This window comes from Mus musculus, chromosome 4 (assembly GCF_000001635.26).
Source record: "Mus musculus strain C57BL/6J chromosome 4, GRCm38.p6 C57BL/6J".
NCBI classification, from domain to species: domain Eukaryota; kingdom Metazoa; phylum Chordata; class Mammalia; order Rodentia; family Muridae; genus Mus; species Mus musculus.
The window spans coordinates 151,568,304-151,587,936 of record NC_000070.6 but is presented as its reverse complement, the minus strand read 5'-3'; the positions used below and the strand labels follow the sequence as shown (position 1 = coordinate 151,587,936).

Below are 19,633 nucleotides of genomic sequence, written 5' to 3'. Positions count from 1 at the left end.
TGGAGGAAGTATACCACTTTGAGGGTAGGCTTGGAGACCCTCCTCTTACCTGCCTAGGAGACTCTCCTGGCTGCTTTTGGATCAAGATGTAGAACTCTCAGCTCTTCCTGTACCATGTCTACCTACACACTGCTATGCTTCCTGCCATGATGCTAATGGACTGACCCTCTGAACCTGCAAGCCAGCCCTAATTAAGAGTTGTCCTTATGAGAGTTGCCTTGGTCATGGTGTCTCTTCATAGCAGTAAAACCCTAGGATAACTATGATCACAGAAGGTCTTGGTCTTCACTGGACTGGTGGTCTTCACAGCATGGCAAGTCGTATTTCTTACCTGTCACTGACCCATGTCTCTTCCTTCTCCTCCAAGTGGATGTGGACCAATGCTGGTCACAGGGGTCAGATCCATTATGCGTAAGCTCAAGGTGCTCCCGGCCTCTGGGCAGGCAGCCTGCTCTACTCTGAGAAGCTCAGAGCAGCTTCAGCTGCAGCAGGAGCTGAAAGGGAGCCCACCCCTGTGCTCTGCATTTCCTTGACAGTCCACAGCAGCAATCTCTGTGTCATATTGCCACTAAGATCAAGGGAAATGTGTACCAACCCAACCTTAATTAACTTACAATCCCAGCCAATTTCATGTTAGCAGATCTGTTTGGATCTGGAAGTAATGGGCCATGTCATGCCTAAGAAACGGGGCAATGACTTACGCTGGCGACTCTCTCTCTCTCTCTGGCTTCTTGTAGAAATTATTAATAAATCAGCATTTCTATCTGTGATGATGTTGTTGTCTTTATAAATATTTAATTTACCTTCAGGTGCCCACATTTTCTCAGTCTTTGCCTGAAACTCGGCTGACTTGGCTCTTCTCTGAGACTCTGCTCAATAGATCAAGATAACAGTGGGAAAGGCTCTCTCTCTCTCTGTGTCTCTCTCTCTCCCTCTCTCTCCTTCTCCCTCTCCCTCCCTGTCTGTCTCTGTCTGTCTCTGTCTCTCAGTCTCTCTGTCTCTCTGTGATTTGGCTCCAGGGTGGGGGTTGGGAGTCAAGCTGAGAGGATGCACCTATTTGGTGAGGAAGCTGAGAGACGTCCTGTTTGGAGACTCGGAGTGTACGCCGAGCCCTGTTGCTGGCATGTGCTTCCCTCCCTCCGATGAATGGCATTTGGGACCTCAAAGGTTTCTGATGTTTTCTTTCCACAGAGAAATATTTTTGTCCTTGCCGCTGACTCCTCTTTTGAAACCCAGGCTTTGATGGTGATTGTGTGGCTGGTTGAGTGGAAGGGGATCAGAGAATCAAAGAGAAGCTGAGTCCGGGTCAACGTTTTTCTAGAAAAGTCCGCGTTCCAGCCTGGCCAAGATGCACAGCAGCTGGGGGAAAAATAACAACTTTTTTTTCTTTCTGCTTCTCAGGGTCCAACATGAGCTAATTGTTATCATTATCTTTTTATTTTTTTCTGTTTCAGGAAATTGCGGCTTATTTAATAACATTTGAGAAACACGAAGAATGGCTAACCACATCCCCTAAGACAAGGTAATGTCCCAGCCATCACAGTTTTTCAACTCTATATGGTGAGAATAGATGATTGATTTTTGTGGATTACCGGATCCAGCCACTCAATGCAGGGTAACGAGTTGACAGGGCCATGTTGTGCTCAATGGCCTGTGAAGGGGAGCACTCATTAATTGGTCCAAGACGCGGGTAGTGAACGCAATGAGGAGGCTGAGACGCCGGGCAACAGCTGTCGGGGCTTTTCACAGGATGGCTCTGGGCTCCATCCTTCAGCCAGGCATTCAGAAACTTATCAGACAGGTGCAGGGCAGAGGGCAATTTATTTTTGGGAAAGTGCCCACCTGCCATCAGTAGCAGACACTTTTTGAAAAGGAAAACTAACTTAACTGCTGCCTGGACCTTGGTGTGTTTTATACATCAATAAAGTCGGGTTATCCCTGACTGTTGGGAGGGAGAGCTCCCAGATCAGAAGCAATGGCTAAACATTACGCGGTAAATGTCCTTGAACCCACTAACTGCCACAAACACTTAACTTCTCTTGCCACCTGGGACTGGACGGAATTGTTGAAAATGTAGCCGACCCGTGTCCTGTGCACGAAAATGATGTGATTATAGGCGAGAGATGGTGAGCCAGGGATCTGGGGCTCATTTTAAAGACAGCTTCTTATTTCCTGCGCAACTCTTTTACGTTTTTATTATTTGATATGTTTCGTGCTAAACCGTCGGAGATTTGCAGCCACTCTCTTCCAATTGCTAGGACGTTTCTATTAGCAGTGACAGGGCCAGGTGCTCACGTTATCTGGAAGGTGGCCTGCAGCTCTCTGACTGCAGGGCTGAGTCTAAGTGGTGGAATTCTCAGTCTGTGACATGTGGACAAGGACAAAATCTTCAGCATTGTCAGCTGGAACCAAGATTAGGATGAGATGTGTTCTGTGCCCCACTGGCCCTGCGTGTGGTCCGTCTATCTGTCCCGAGCTATGGACGAACAGGTTCTGGCTTTTAGACCGTTCCCTCCTTAGATGGCTGTAGTCATTAATTTTCTTGTTGCTTGGACAAAACACCTGAAGGAAAACCAACTCAAAAAAGTGAAGACTTATTTTGGCTCAAGGTCTGAAGTTAAACAGTTCATCTGGGCAGGGAAGGCATGGTGGCAGGAGGGTGAAGCCACTGGGCCACAATGAGTTTGTAGTCAGGATGCAGAGAGAGATGAACACGACACTCAACTCACTTCTTATTCAAGTCCAGGATTCCAGCCCTTGGGATGATACCACCCTCAGTTAAGGTGTGTCTTCTCTTCTTGATAAACTTATCATAGGAACTGCTAAGAAGCATACATGCGGTTTTTCTCTTAGGCCATTCTAGACTCTATCAAGTTACTGATATTGGCCACCATGCTTCTTGAATCCAAGTTGGACAAAAGAACTATTTACAAGGCCAGGCGAAGTTCTCCAGAACATGGTGGGTTTTAAGCACGCACGCACACACGCACCACAGTGCTTTAGAACATAGCAAGGCGGGAGCTCTCTTTCATGTTTAAGACCAGGAAATTGGGGATCAATTGAGAGGAGGACTTATCTTCTGGCCACACTGAACTCAGTGACTTTTTGGAGTATAGTGGACCAAGAGACTTCTTGACACGAGGAAGAGGGATAGGTGCACGGGAGATGGAATGAGGGGTTCTATGGATCTGTGGAATTGTGACTATTGTGTGAAAATCTTACACTCCTTAAAAAGTACCACGTTGCTCCTTCCGTCTTTCCTTCCTTCCCTCATTCCCTTTCCTACCTCCCCTCCCCTCTCTTCCTCAGATACCCAACTGTTAGGATCACATGTGTGCACTGCCATGCCCAGCCTCCCCCCCACACCCCTTTCTCTTCTTTATTAGAAGTAGAGCTCCTATCCTGTCTTCCCTGGGTCCTCAAGAGCATCACAGGTGACATAACATCTGTCACCTGCCTTGCAGGTATGACTGTCCATGTCCTTCACAGGCCATCGCTGCTATTGCCTGTGAGCCACGGCCTCCAGTCTGCTGGAGGCCTGGACCTTGGGGACTTCAGGCATCGAGTGGATTTTCTTCAGGCTCTGGGGCTCTGAACTTCTTTCCTCCAGGCAGAGTGAACACGTGGACTCCTGTTACATTCTCATGCATGCTCTGTCTTTACGCTTGAAAGCTTCTGGTCCCCGGAGAAGGACAAGTTGCCCCGGTTGTTCAAGGACCTTCCTAAATTAGTTGTTGAGTTTGGATCCCCCTCCTCCACCATTTCCAGTATTGAAATTAATTGGTGCAGTTAACTGCTGAGTCCCCACAAGCCAGCCTCCTGGTATTAGGGAATTAATGGTACCAATACTCTGTCTGCTGCATGGGAAGGCAATACAAGTTCTGTTTGCAGCTACTGTTAATTTCATTTTAGAAAATTAATAAGAATGAATTGCACCGTTGACATTTATAGAGTTTGCTAATAAAATGATACATTGTTTGTGTGGAAGAATCCTTATTAAATTAATTGTTGTAATCAGTCCACATATAGATGTTGGTATAGGAACTGCAGAGGGACCCATGTCTGCCTCTGAGGTTTGCTGGGGGCATTAGGGACAAATACCGCCCTTGCTCAGATCAGATCTCAACCCAATTATAGAGAAGGCCCCAGAAGCCCCTTACACCTGTTAATAATGAGGTGTGTTTCGAGGATGCTCCCAGAGATGGGGGTATCAGGGTGGCAGTGTGGATGCCACAGAGCTCAGGGAGGAATGCTCAAATGGCCCCTATTGTGTTATAAGGAGCTGAGATCTTAAGCCTGAAAACTTACCCTGAGGCCATCTTTATTTGGTCCTGGCTGTGTGTTTAGTGGGATCATGATATCGTTTGGAGACTGCAGGGACCTCCATCCTCCTCACCCTGCCAGGTGGATTCATGACCTTGAGTAGAGTCCTCCCTCTGTCTAGAGCGTTATCCTCCATCCTCCTCCAGGCTTTAGATTGTGTGCTCCCTTCCTCTATGCGGTCTCTTTCAAATACCACCCATACCCTTCCAGAGGGGTCCCTTGCCTCTTCCTGGTGCCATTTCACAGTTTTTTACCCAAGTGTGAATGGAGGTTTTCTCAGTTGCCTTTGTTCTTGGGTAACCCAGATGCCTGGCACATCCCCTCCAAGTACAAGTGAGATGAACAGCGTGGGTAAGAGGTGAAGCTCTGGGGGCTGCGAAGCAGGAGTCCTGGACTTGATCCATCTCACTCTTTCTGCACATATCTAGCTTCAGGACTGGCCAGCACGCCAGCTCTGCGCTCTTCAGCATTTGCTGAGTTCGGAGCTGTGTTTTAAAATTTATACCATGGCTGAGTAGATGACTCAGAGGTTGAGAGCGCTTTCCATTCTTCCACAGGATACAAGTTTGGTTTTCAGCACCCACATTGTTTGGTTAACTCAACCACCTGTAATTATAGCTCCAGAGGATCTGGCATCCTGTGAGACCCCCCCCCCTTCTCTCTCTCTCTCTTTCTCTCTCTCTCTCATATACAGACATACACACACACACACACACACACACACACACATATGAGTCTTAAAACCCATACCACAGCTCTGCCAGGCAGGGAAAGGGCTGCAAGACTATAGGACTTCCCGGGCTTAATGGCATTGGAACTGGAATTTGAACCCAGGAATATAGCTCTTCATCTTCTCCTGACATAGTTCATGGTGGCAGGGAGTAATAAGACAGCCAGGGAAATTGTTCTACTGTTCCCCAGTAGCTTCTGGGAGATGTGGGTGCCAGTTAGGGCCTCCTCTGTGGGCCAGTGTGGCTGGACTGTGCCAGCCAGGTGGGCCTCCCGAGTGTTTCTTGGGCTGGATTCCCCATTTCCCACTCCGAGGTGCAGGCATGGTTTAGAAACCCTGGTAATTTATTTCTTATTCCCTGGGAAGCCTACAGCCTTCCCTATGAACCAGGATGGGCGAGGCTTGAGATCGAAGTGAGAGCCATCTCTTCCCAGGAATCCTATTTATGCTGGCGAGAGAGCTGGAAAACTCCATTCGTTATCTAATTAATTAATTGGATTGATATAGATAGCACCTTCACACCGACACAGAGGGGCCTAGTAATAGAATTTTCCTATAATGAACACTAAATGCTTTTGGTCAGTAGGCAGTAAAACTCTGAGCAGGAAGACGGAAGACAGGGAGATGGGAGAGTCAGGAGAATGTGGGGGCTTGGGGGGCTCCTCTTATCCTTTCAGGTCCTCTTGACCTCAGATCGGCTCTTCCTCACCCGTAGCGACAGGCGGACATTTTGTCTCAGATTAGCTTCCTCCTCTGAAGATTACCGACAGCAAGGGAGCCTCTCTCCAGGGTCACTGGATGTGACCACTGGATTACCTCAGCCTTCCTCCGCCTCTCTCCCCGAGTCACACCTGGTTTGCATCATCTGATGTCTCAGGTTCTTCCCAGAGCTGCTTGATTTTCAAAGATCCAGCTTAGTCCTGCCTGGCCTTCCTCTTCCCCGTGGCTCCGCTTTGGTCCAGACTCGGACTGGCCACCCCGTGGGTCTCTGTCAGGAGCTTATGTTCCCCTCTGCTTTCTGAAGACTCAGAGCTCCCCGCTCTTACCACGCGCAGGGTGCTGAGATCTCTCCGGCGTGCTCCTGTTCAGGGCTGTACGCCTTTGCTACCAACTTTCCTATCAGCCTTGTCTTAGATCCTGCTTGAGAGTCTTAGAGACTTCCCAGGAGACTTCCCAGGAGACTTCCCTTCTCTAGGGTTGTCTCCCAGTCGCAACATGCCCTACTCAGTTTATACCCCTGACTGCCCACCTCCAAACACCCAATGTAGTTAGAGTAGGCTACACCATCCCCATCATCTTCCTCACCCCCATCTTTGCCTTTACTCTGCCTCAGGCACCACCTTGTTTTCTCACATCCAAACGAGGCTGTCTCTTGTCAGATATCTTCCCTGGGCCTAGCAAGCGACCCACCACCTTCTTGCTAGCTTCCTAAGGCTCCCTTAGCTTATGTCAGTGGGTCTTATGACAGTCTGTCCAGAGTTGTAAGTCTGCCTCCCAATGAATGGGAAGGCAAGTTCCCAAGGACAAGGCCAGGCTGCCTCTTCGGTTTCCTAAGAGCTTGGTACTGAAGCATCACTTTGACAGGAGTGCGTGCAGTGTGTAGAGCTGTTACAGTGCAGGGGTGTGGCTTGGAGGAGGAGCCCTGGACATCAGGGCCCAGGGGTGGGGTCAGTCTGTGAGCAGAGGGGTTGGGGGCCTGACAGGTCCCGTGAAGTTGGTGTTACCTTGCTCAAATCCAGTGTAAATGACAAAAGAGATGACCCACTGGCCCCTTTGAGCAATAGATCTTTAGGTTGGATAGTGATGACTCATTCCTAGTGAAAGCATGCCCAATGACCAGACAGAATGATAAAAGCAACACAGATTCCACCGGGATATTCCACGACCCAGTGCAGGCAAGGTGCAGAGCTCACGGGCTAGCTACAACACGTACCTGAGTGACAGGGCCAGGTACAAAGGGGCAAACACCGCATAGTTTCGCTTACATGAGACATCTGGAAGGGTCAATTTGGGAGTGCTAAAAGATGACTGATTTACTTAGTCAGGGGGTAAGAGAGAAAAATATGTTGGAGATGGACTGTAGTGACATCTGTGACTTGAAGCTGCTGTGAGCTCTAAGACGGCTAAATCATTGACTCTCGTGTTGCCCATGAAATTTGATGTAGCTGCTGCTGCGGCTCTTTCTCGGTATCAGATGAGCAAGGTTGGTGGGTTGCAGCAGTGGGTGGTGCCAGTGGGGAGGGCATCCTCTTACCCAGGTATTGTGTAAACAACTATCTAGCCAGTCAGACAGGTCACTGAGGACAGACCAGTGCAACAACACGGCCCTGGTCTAGCTTTATGAACTAAGGGATATATATCTGACTCAGACCTGCGTCACTTGTCCGTAGATGACCCTCACAAGAGTTATGTCCCTGGATCTCTGAGTGGCTTGCAGGCAGGCTGGCTGGGGGAGATTTCTCCTCTACCCATTAATTGGTACTGCTCATGTAATCTTGTGAGTCTTGTAATCTTTAGGAGTTTCCTAAGCCTTGTGAGTTTTGTTTATTTCCTGAGACTTGTATGTTTCCTTCACTTCCTGAGTCTCCCGAGTCTCCCTCCTCCTTCCCCCAGGGAATGTTCCAATTCTGATTGAACAGCTATACAGCAGCAGGTCAGTTCAGGGGTTCCCTTACCCTAAGTGGAATAACATTCCTTCCACCATGATGGCCTTTGTGCTACACTAGGATGGAGACCTACTTACATGAGCTACATGCACATGGACACATCTGGACACATTCCTCATGTGTGAATGAACAAGTACAAGCTATACCACTGTTAGCAAAGCAGCAATTGAGGCTCCAGGGAGTGTGTGTGCTGGGAACCTTTCAGGACTCCAGGGAGCCTCCTCACTGTCTGAGGTACCTCTCTGGGGTTGAGGGGTTAGTTAGCTGTGACCCAGATCCTGAGAAATTATCTGGTGGCTTGCTGTGTGCCCTGTGTGGGAGTGGCTCTCTCCCAGATCCTGGTTTTTATTTGGAATTGTAGAATGCCAAATGGGGAGAGAACGTGGAATCCAGCCCCTAGGAACTCCATCAAGGTCTACTCAAGTGACCGAGACAGAGGCAGAGGCTTCCAGCTGCCCAGCAGGGAAGGTTACCACCTATGCTGGGCTCTGTCAGAGGACTGTGGTCAGAGACACAGGTGAGCTTCCTGTGTCCTCAGTTGTACCTTGCTGCTTGTGGAATTGGTAGCACTGATTGTGTGTGTGTGTTTATGTATGTGTATCTATGTATATGTGTGTATATGTGTTTATGTACGTGGGTATATATGTGTTTATGTATACATGCTTACTTAAGTATGTATATCTATGTATATATATGTATGTACATCTATATGTGTGTATATGTATGTGTTTATGTGAGTATGTGTGTTTATGTATGTATATGTGTGATGTATGTGTATCTATGTATGTGTATCTATGTGTATATCTATATCTATGTATATGTATATATATGTGTGTGTGTATATACTATGTATGTGTGTATGTATGTGTTTATGTGTAGGAGTATATGTGTGTATGTGTGTGTATATATGCATGTGTATATGTATGTATGTATATATGTACATGTCTATGCATGTATATGTGTATATGTATGTATTTGTACATGTATGTATGTGTTTATGTGTGAGCATATATGTGTATGTATGTGTCTGCGTATGTATGTGTGTATATGTATATGTGTGTATTCATGTGTATATATATGTGTGTGTGTATATCTGTGTTTGTGTGTGGGTATATATGTGCGTGTAAGTGTGTCTCTGTATGTGTGTGTATGTGTATATGTATGCACATGTATGTGTGTATTATGAGTGCTCTAGGTGTGAGCACTGACTGTTGGTCTCATCACATCCCCCCTTTTTTTCTTGGAGCCAGGTCCTGTCTCTAGTGCTTGCTGCACACACTGATGGCCACATCTCTAGCCTGCTGGGGTCAGACCATGGCTCTCTTCTGGCTCCGGTTGTCCATGTTCCTCCATATCTTAGCTTTCTTTAAAATACGTGAGCACATAGATCAGTATGTCAGGAACTTCTAGGCTGCCGCTGAAGAGACCCAGCTTCGTGCCTGCCCTCTGGCTCACTCACATTTCTCCCTCATTCAAGCTGCCTGGAGTTTGTTTCTAGGAAGCAGACGGTGCCTCAGTCTGCAGCTTCTTCCTTGAGGGATAGAGGAGCTGTGCTGTATGTGAAGGTGGAAGAGGGGCTTATTAAACTCCAGTGCTCTAACTTCCTTAGCATGCTTCATGGCATAGCCCACCTGGCCTTAGCAGAAGAATGTGGTGTGGCCACTCCCTGGGCCTAAATTTTGGGGTTCAGGAAGCAGCTATGGTCATTTCAAGAGCTATACATGTAAGCTGAAGGTGACATCTTGGGCCTTTCTATCTTCACACGGGTGTGACTGTGTCTTTCTCGGGTTGTACTTGAATGATGCCATGTGACATTGTTCATGTGATGCTGTCTTCTGGCCCCTGGCAGTGAGGACTGGTACTGAGAGTTGGCAAAGCCCCAATGTATTCACACAAGCCCTGGGACCCTGGTCTGCCCTGCCAGGGGCCACAGACTACTCTAGGCCCCCTTTGTTGCCTGTCAGACTCTTCTTGGCATCTTTGCTCCATCCTGTGCTGGAAACTTAAGGTTTTCTAGTGTCTCTGCAGTGCTCCTGTACTGGCATCTGCCATGTGTCCCTGGCCAGCGATGACCTATTACATTGCTGCTGAGGGAAGGGAGGTGGCCTGGCCCTTAGGCTCACGCATGACAAAGTAGGAAAGCCTGTCTCCACACGACCCCTTGGCAATCTCTCAGTCTCCATGTGGTGAGTAATTACCAAAGGTCTGGATGTCCTGGCAGTGTGGTTCCCAGCCCTCTCCTTTGGCCAGGAGGGGTTGCTGGCTTGGCTATTCTTAGCTTTCCCACAGTCTTTTTGTTATGGAGCTACAAAGTTCAAGCTAAATAAAACAAAGGGCAGAACTCGCACCTGATTCTCAAGCCCCACTGCGTGTGCCTCTCCCTCCAGAGCAGCACAGCCTGTGTGTCTCCTGAGTACACTCAGGCATTCTCTTATATGCACATGCAGAACAATGCAGCACATGGGCACATACAGCTTTCTGATCCATATGTGCTAGACATATGCAAACATGGGTGTCCACACCCCACAATATAGCACAGCATGTGCACACACATTTGCACCAATATCCAATTCCCAATATGTGCACACATGTACATACTTTTAGGCATGTATAGACAAGCATACACAAACATGCTCAAATAGCATAATATTCACACACAGCATAATATGCACACACACACACACACACACACACACACACCCCACATATACATATGTACAGAAACCAGCCCAATTATCCAATACATGCTCATACACAGTATAGACATGCTTAAGTATGTTCAGCCACAAATACACAAGCATGCATACAAATGTATACATAACACATATGCATACATATATAAGTAGAAACACACAATTCCCAATACATGCACACTACACATGTATACACACATTCACAAATATACAACACATGTTGCACACACACACACACACACACACACCCTTCTAGAGGTGATCATTCCTTGTGAAAAAAGGATTTCTGGGAATGTGTCTTTCTGACCTCACTGTGGTTTAACTGGGAGGAGTTTCCATGAGAAGAGGAAAATGTCTACTAAAAGAAAAAACTCTGTCCTGGCTGCTTCTGGTCTCTTCTCTGAGGTATCTCTAGGGAAGGAGGAAACAAAGCTTGCAGGGCAGGAAACTGGCCACAGCTTCTGGAAGACTCGCTCTGGCTTCCCAGCACCCTCCTGCCTGGGATCTATAGGAATTTCTGGGCCAGGCTGTTTTCCCTTTGGCAGTTAAGTAGGAATGGCACTGTGCTGTGGTGGAAGTGAGTTTGTATGTGAAACGGCAGCTGGTGCCTAGATTGAGGTATCAGCTATGTGAGCCTGCTGCCAGCCGAGGCAGAGTTGTAGAGAAAGACAGAAATTATGCAAAGAGCAAACCTGGAGGAGTGAAAACAGACAAGTCGTTTAGTTTTTAAGCCTGCGGTGTGAACATGCCAACCTTGCACATAAGATCCAGCCCTCTGCCTCCGTTGTCACGGAATCCCAAGATGCATTTGACCTACAGACATCGGGGGAGCTGTCCTCTGGTCCTAAGCTGGACACAGTTCCATCTGGGGGAGGAGGCATCGCCTTCATCCCTGATTAAAAATGAGCCCCTTTCTTCCAGTACTGCAGGAATGCACATCCCCACCTCAGGTGGCTGGCTGTTGGCTGGCGTCCACTCCTTTATTACGTCAGTCAGTTCTCTGAGCAGCTATGCTGTGCACTGTGCTGGGCATTGGGATGGAACAGTGGATAAGCTAGAATGACTTCTAAGAAGTGGGATGCTGAGAGAGAGTGCAGGGATGGGGTGCTCCCTGGGCCAGTAGACTGCCGGATGGGAAAGACGGCCAGGCCACCATCCTGAGGCTGGGCTTAGGGGAGAGACCTGCCTGGAAGTGCATGTGTGAACTCGCAGGGGAACCGATTATCACTGGTCATGGCTGTGTGGCCTGCACAGAGCCACAGTGTAAAGGAAATAGGGCGTGTAAGACTGGACCTAAAGCTATTGCAGAATGACATAGCTGAGTGGTGGCAGCAGAAGGGATGCGTGGGAAACTGGAGATGTGGGGTTGAGAAGTGGGGGGTTGAGAAGGTAGTAAGTGGAGAGTCTGACTAGGGTGGTTCAATAAGTGGCTATTGGGGATGGGGACATGGCTAGTCAGTAAAGACCCTTCTGAACAAGCAAAGGACCTGACACTGAATCCCAACACCCATGTAAAAGTTGGGCCTGGTGGCAAACACCTGCCACACTGGTGCTCGGGAGGTAGAGACGGGAGACTCCCTGGAGCTCACTGGCCAGCGCATCTAGCTGAACTATCAAGATCCATGTTCAGAGAGACCTTGTCTTAAAAACTATGGTGGAAAGAGAGGAAGACATCCAAGAGAATCAACCTATGGTCTGTCCACACATATGCTCAAGCATCTACATGCCTATACACACATAATCACATGAATACATACATGTACCCCCATACTCACACACACACACACACACACACACACACACACAGGCAGAGAGAGAGAGAGAGGGAGAGAGAGAGAGAGAGAGAGAGAGAGAGAGAGAGAGAGAGAGAGAGAGAGAAAGGGTAGAAGCAGAGAAACTATCCATGATGGATGAGAAGACAGAGACACTGTCTTCTTGATGGTGTGTGAGAGATGGTGTGGTCTCACCTAGGAAGGACCAGAAGAACCAACCAGGAGCATGGAGGGACAGGCATGCCGGGGATCAGGTGTCATTCCTACTAATGCTATCCCTTTGCTTTCCATGACCCTGGCAACCCACACCTCCCCTCCTCTCTGCGTGCATCTTTCCTCATTGAGTGATGCCCAGGGCAGAGGGCCCCACACTGTGGACCTGGGCGGCCAGGACTGCCTTCTCCTCTGGGTCCATTGCTGAGTGTGTTGCCACTGATGGATGCTGTGATGGACAACAGAGAGAATGCCTGGGAGGATTGTTCTGGAAAGACTTGCCAGACTCTGAGCACTTCCATTTTTGGCTGTGGTGCAGAACTCCAAGGTGGGGGGATAAAATTTCTCTGTTCCCTTTATGAGTAAGCAGTTTGGGTCTGCTTCTAAAAGAATTCTGGCCTTAGCTCCACATCCCATCCGTGTCTGCTGGGATTTCCCCATAGCTCCGCTGTTTCTCTAGGGTCTAATTTCCTAAGCTGGTGCCAGAGGGTCTGTGAGGTTCCGTACGAGTTTCTCAGTTTATTAATTTTGCATTAAATAATTAATAGTAAAGTTAATTGATGAATTATTCAATTTTCAGGTAAAATGGGATGATAAATATTCATAACTTATTTTATTAAGGGAATTTCCATTTCCTATGTCATTAAATCTAGATTAACGAAGGCTGATTTTAAATGAGGATTGAAAACAATTGTGCTTTGGAATTAATTTACTAAGTTAAGGTCATTGTGTTGTGAGTTTACCCCTGCCGGAAAGTTCGGGCTCTTTCCTCTGGAGAACGGTCTGTTTCACAGAAATCACAAGACCTTTGTTTTGGAAATTTTCACTAGGTCTACTGAGAGCTTCCCTAGACCAGGACCCGCATTGCATGAGGTGCACAGGATGAGGCAGAGTCATGTGACAGACAAGGCTAGGGCTCCTCCTGCCTTCCTTTGCCTCAGCAGCTCGCAGCAGCTCGGAGCTATTTGTTTGTTCCCAAATTACAGAATCGCAGTATGATGTTAGCCCAGGCCAGATGAAAAGAGGGCTGGATCCTGAGAAAGAAGTATATGTGTGTGTGTGTGAGCACACACACCTTAACATCTGTCTGAAGATAGCTGCAGGGTCCCATCAAGTTCTCCAGCACATGTGCACATGTTTCTTAACCCATCAGAGCTTTTGGTACAGGGCAGGGGCAGTTTCTGGTTGTGTTTGTGTCTTCTAACTAAGCTGCTTCCTTTTAGATCTGGCTTATGTTGATTTGCTAAGAGCACAGCCCGGCAAAAGGTGCTGGAACTGTGAGCTGTTTCTGACTTTGCAAAGCCTGTTGGAACCTCAGGTTTCAAGTCTTCATAGCTCTGAGGAGCAGGTAATGCCTGTGGGATCTAGTAAACTGGGCAAGAGACTAGGGCAAGAGAGAGGAGGAAAGAGAGAGAAAGAGGAGGGAGAGGGAAGGGGGGGGGAGAGGAAAGGACAGGAGAGGGAGGAGAGACTCGTTAATGATGCTCAGGTAAGACAGCAGGCTCAGTCTGCATTGCTTGCCCAAGGCTACTCCACTAATTAGCCACAGAAGTTGGGACTAGAGCCTAGGCCTCTTTGATTCTTGTTGGGGTGCTTTTTAAAAACTCCAGTGTCTCTCTTAGTGGTTTCCAATCACTTCTACCCACCCTCCCACCCTCAGTGGCAGGGTACCCCAGTGTTCTGAATCCAGTGGGCCAGGCTGTCTCTATCCCACCGAGCTGTTCATTATCATTTTTCAGTGGAGCTTGTTTGCCGGGAGGACACTGATCCAACACTAAGCCTTTGCGTCAGAGGAGAGCTCTGGACACTGAAGCCTCTGAACCCACTTTCCTGAAATTATTCCTAATTGGCTTGGAAAGAGGCTTCCAACAGGCAGGTGGCTTAATCTCTTGCCTTTCTGGTGTGACATGGGAGGTGCGAGGCTTAGTTCTGGTCTGGGAGGCTGGTCTGGCTAATTTGGGAGTTAAGATACAATCACTGTTGTGGGGATAGAAGTGGTTGCCTTTGGGGAGGAATCTTGAACCACCAGGGGCAGCCTGTGACACAAGGGTAGTGGTGGCAAGTGGGGGTGGAAAGGAGACACCAAAGTAACCCCACAACGTTGGCCTGTCTGTAAGCCTTTATCGAGAGCCTGCCATGGTGGGCACTGTGGGTTGCTGTGGCAGAAGAGAGCATGGCCCTGAATCTACTTGGAGAGCCAGGTCACACACACTGGAGATAACCAGAGAGCAGTCTAGACAACATACACACAAAGAAGACTGTGGTGCATGCAGTGTGCATGTTCGTGCTGTGTGTGTATGTGTGTGTGTGTATGTGTGTGTGTGTGTGTGTGTGTGAACTGGAGTGGAGAAGGAATGCAAATTGGGCCACAGTCAATCGGCTGCAATTGATTTCATCGGAAAGACAGCACAGCAGCATTGGGGAGGGTGAGTGTCAATCAGAAGGTGACAGACTGTGCTGGGGGGCAGTGTGCTCTGAATGGGTGTGGGGAGAATGGCATTTGGACGTCTCTCATCCATAGACCACAGGGGAATTGGTATCTTTGGCATCAGTGACAAAGTTCTAGAGGTCAAGGGAAGCTAGGTGAGGGGCTGAAAGCCAGGGACCACGCAAAGAACACCGGGGAGGAGGCCTGCATTGGCCAGATGGCTTCTTTGTGTTTAGGCTGCCAAGAGTCTGGCAGGTCCTGAAAAAGAAGCAAGGCTGACTCCAGACTGGCTCACTTAGGAAAAGATGCTCTTGAAGCTCAGATACTGCGACACACTTGTTGGCCATGTAAACAGGCCCCAGCATTGAAAACGTTCCAGATACTGGGACCCCAGAAGTGAGAGAGCTCTACACACTAGGATTCCCATCTATAGTGGTCTGCTCCAAAAGGCTCTGTTGTCCTTGTGCCTGTGTGCTGCTTAGGGCACAAGGATGGAAACATTTGAAGGTCACCCCAAGGACCCCAGGACCATGCAGTACCTCTCAATCGAGGATGGTTTCTTTCCCTTGCCAGGGCATCTGACGATGCTTGGGCTGTCCTGATGGAGAGGTTGCGCTCCTGGCATTTGGCTGTTCACGGCTTCCCAACTCACAACCATCCTACAGTGCTCAGGACAGCCCTGTACATCAAAGCATCATCTGGCCCCAGTGACCATGGTGCCCTCAGTAAGTCACCCCATTCTATAGCATGAGGTCCACAGGAAGGCTGAGATGAGACTGTAACCCCTGTGGTAGTCAGGAGCCAGACTCTTGACTCGAACCCCTGTTGTATCCATTTGTTAGCAGAAAGTTAAATGTGTCCTGCCTCAGTTTCCTCTTTTGCACAGCAGAAAGGAAGATGTTAGTGTTCTGAGAAGGAAGTGAGGGAGGTGTGCCCAGCACTTCCCATGTGAACAGGGTGTTGCTATATGTCTCCTGGAATTGTTTTTCAGACTCCCTAGTGGCTCTAGCCCCTAGCCTCTGGACACACACACACACACACACACACACACACACAGAGCTCTCTTGCTCCTGCATCTTGGGTTATGCATAATGATGGTAAAGATCCTAAGCATATAATTCTCTCTCCCTTTCCCTCCCCCTCCCTGTCTCTGTCTCTCTGTCCCTTTCCCCCTCTTCCCCTTTCTCCCTCTTCCTCCCCCTCTCATCCTCTCCCCTCTCCCTCTCTCCCCCTCTCCCTCTCTCCCCCTCTCCTTCTTCCTCTCTCCCCTTCCCTTTCCCTCTCTCCCTCTCTCCCTCTCTCCCTCTCTCCCTCTCTCCCCTTCTCCCTCTCTCCCCTCTCCCTCTCTCCCCTTCCCTCTCCCTCTCTCCCTCTTCCTCCTTCTGCTTCTCCCTCCCTCTCTCTCCCCCTCCCTGTCTCATATTCCCTTTCTTTTTAAAAATTTTTTATTTTTATTTTTTTATTTCCTTTCTTTTTTTCATCCCCCTTCAATGGTTGTGTAGCTCTGGCTGATCTAAAACTCCCTATGTAGCCTAGGCTGCCCTTAAACTTTTCTTAAATTTTTTTTTTGAGACAAGGTCTTACTGTGTTGCCTTGACTCGCCTGGAACTCTCTATATAGACCAGGCTGGCCTCTAACTCACTGAGATCTGCCTGCCTCTGGTTCCTGAGTATTGGACTTTAAATAAAAAGAATTAAATTCTTGTGTGTGTGTGTGTGTGTGTGTGTGTGTGTGTGTGTGTGTGTGTGTGTGAGAGAGAGAGAGAGAGAGAGAGAGAGAGAGAGAGAGAGAGAGAGAGCATTTAGAAGAGCCATGCTGCAGGTATGGAAGGCAGAAGACCACCCATGTGAGTTGGTTCTGCCCTCACCCCATACCAGTGCCTGTATGAAATGTGCCTTGTCAGGCTTAGTGGCATGCACCTTGGCATGCTGAGCTTTCTTGCTGCCTTTGGCCTTGAACTTTGCCTTGGCCTCTGGAGTGTTCGGATTCAAACTCTTGACCACCCGAAGCAATTCATCTTTACTTGGAATAAGAGATGAGGTTAAGGGAGGAAAAGGGAAAGAACTGAAAGCCTGGGTTCCAACGTTCAACAGACTAGTGTGCAGAATGGAGGAGCGTGGAAGGGAGGCATCTGTGCCCAGCAGGCTGAGCTGGGAGCCCCAGATGCCTTCCTTCTTCTATCTGATGTACTCTCATTGACCGTTGAACCTGTCTTCAAATCACCTCCAAGCTTGGTGACGTGAATAGCGTTTACCCGTTCTTTCTCCATGTCTGCTGGGTCAGATCATCAGACATCTGAGTTGCCACATTTACTTCAGGTCCCCAAAGCTGCAGTGACCATGTCATCTGGGGCTACAGTCTTATCTCAGGCCCCAGTGGAGGCCAGGTCACTTCTAAGCTCTCTCCCATAGGAGTGGAGGGTTCAGGTCCTCTGAGTTTGTCAGGCTGAGCACCCAGCTCTTTGCTGGCTGCTGGGTCAGAGCTGCCCGAAGTCCCTTGCTGATGTGGCCCTGTAATGAAGCGGCTGGCAGACAAGAGCCAGTTTCATTGCCTGCTCGTCTCCCACGTTGTCTGCAGGGAGGCTGTTGGTGCCAGTCCCTGTCAGGGGAAGGATCGCACAGCCTGTAAGTCCCAGGAAGGGTGACAAGGGAGACACTCAGATGCCACCTGTCATCACCATACATTAGGAGAAGACAGGCAATGGGCAGTGAGGGGAATCAGGTAGGGCTGGCCCAGGGCCCATAGCAAGCAATGTTTGCCTCTCTGGGACTCAACTTCCTTCTCTTACAGATGGACAGGGGCTAGGGAAGAGCCCATTACAAATAAAAAGGCATGGCCATGTGATCTTGTAACCCCCTGTACTGACAAGGTCGAGACAGGAGGGTCCCTCTTGGGCTCTTTGACTGGGCAGCTTAGCCAGGCACACTGAGAGGCCCTGTCTCAGAAATCAGCCTGAGGAGTGACATTCAAGGTTGATCTTGGATCTCTACGCACTTCTACATGCTTGTACATGTGCCACCTCACTTAGGCAGGTGACTCATAAGGATATGTGCACATGCTACACACACACACACACACACACACACACTGGCTAGATGGTTTCAGGGTGGCAAACATGCCTGATCCTCCAGTGCCCAAGACAGATATGACTGGTCACGACACCATCTTCCTGTGGGCCCCAGAAACCAGCCTACAGCTGCTGTAGAAACCCATTTGCAGGCCCAGGATGATCTACAAAGTCAGTCTCTGGTTACTATGGTACCCCAGACAACTAGCAGGTGGCTCAGTAAACATGGACAGATGAATCATTTTTCTGTTGGCCAGCATGGCAAAGCAGAGTCCTTAGAATCTGGGGACTCTGGCGACCTAACCCTTCCAATCCCCAGACAGAACCAATGAGCTGTGGGGTCACTCTGCCTCCTCCCGATGCTTGGTTCCTGCTGTGTAGATATAGCCTCTAACACTCCTGCCTCAGGTGGGTTGGAGAGAGAGCCCTGGTCACTGAGGAAATGAGCTAGCTACAGCCTGGAGCAGTTCTGCTTCCAATTTATCTGACTTTCAAGCGATTCATTCAGTTCCTTCCTGGATCTTGCTCCTGGACTCAGGGTGATAGCTTAATTTGCTCAGGAAATCTTGATACCGCTACACACTGGCTTCCAGAAGCTGCCAGGGGGCACCCGGCTAACATGGAGCAGAGCAGTTTTCCTGGGCCACAGGCCTCTTTACCCTGGCCCGTTAGGGGTTCTACCCCCTTCCTCTTTTAAACCCTCTTTTAAACCCTTCTTCTGAATGGCTAGAGATTTCAGAGGTAGTTTAAGAGACATCAATTTGCGATGTTTTCTTTTTTTTTTCTTTTAGCCACCGGGCTTCAGAAAGAGTTGAGAAGCCAATAATTAATCCAACTGCTTATCCTCTGTGTTTGATAATGACCCAGTGGTTGAATTGCCCCAGCAGGCTGGGCCAGCCTGACCCAGTTCAGTCCCTGCCTTTCTTCAAACATGCAGACTATGAATTATTCAGGCCCGCTGCAGGGGAGAGTGGGTGCTCTTCTTGTAACAGTTAATCAGCGGCCTGGGAGGCCCTTCACATCCACACACAAGCCAAGCTCCCTCCAGGGCAGGCGAATGAGCAGTTTTCGAAGTTGGGTTGGACTCTTGCTGTTCCAAGGGAGGTAGGTAGTCTGTTCTCTCGCCTCAGAAGCACAGCCCTGTCCCTTTTGTGGAGCTGGACCCTGTGGAATGGCTCTCTTCCCAAGAGAAAATGACCTCAGGGTCCTTCTGAGGGACCCTGGTGTCCAGGCAGTGACACTTCCTCCTGTTATCTCTCATAACCAAGAAAGGCTTGCCACTGCGCAGACTTGAGCCTTGCTGCTCTGTGGGGCGGACGCCTGCGTTTCAGTCTGAAAGGCTGGGCTGACTGGGGAAGCAGGAGCTGAAGGACATGGTCCTCTTGCTTTTCAGTTGCCAGGGGACACCCACGTCCCTAGGCTAATCTCAGCCTTCTTAGCATCTCTCCATTCACTCTCCTCTGACTTCTTCTGTGAACCTGTCCCTCACTGGACATGCCTCCCACCGTGCTCAGTGCGTTAACAGTTTCAGTCTCCTATCAGAACCTTCCTTTGCCCTTCCACCTAACAGATGGGCTCTAGAGGATTCCAGTGTGGTTATGGCCTTTCAGTTGCTCCTTCCCTCCCTTTTCCCACTCCTGTTTCCTCCTCTCTCTCTCTCCCCTCCCTCTCCCCTCCCCCATCCTCTCTCCCCTCCCCACATCATCTTTCTCCCCTCCCCCTTCCCTAGTTTGAGAGCCTC

General features: G+C 49.0%; 1 protein-coding gene across 4 annotated transcripts in view; it reads left to right on the top strand.

The window, feature by feature from the left end:
* Camta1 (calmodulin binding transcription activator 1) overlaps window positions 1–19,633 on the top strand; it is an 802,246-nt gene that overhangs the window by 273,832 nt on the left and 508,781 nt on the right. For 3 of the 4 annotated variants that reach the window (XR_390718.3, NM_001081557.3, XM_030253047.1), the window contains one exon: window positions 1,455–1,522. Coding sequence is in view for 3 of the 4 variants with exons in the window: in NM_001081557.3 (NP_001075026.1) it covers window positions 1,455–1,522 (68 nt within the window). In the remaining variant the exon portion in view is untranslated. Of the gene's footprint in view, window positions 1–1,454; window positions 1,523–8,080; window positions 8,237–19,633 lie in introns of all 4 variants that reach the window. The other variant, XM_017319880.2, reaches the window with a different exon arrangement.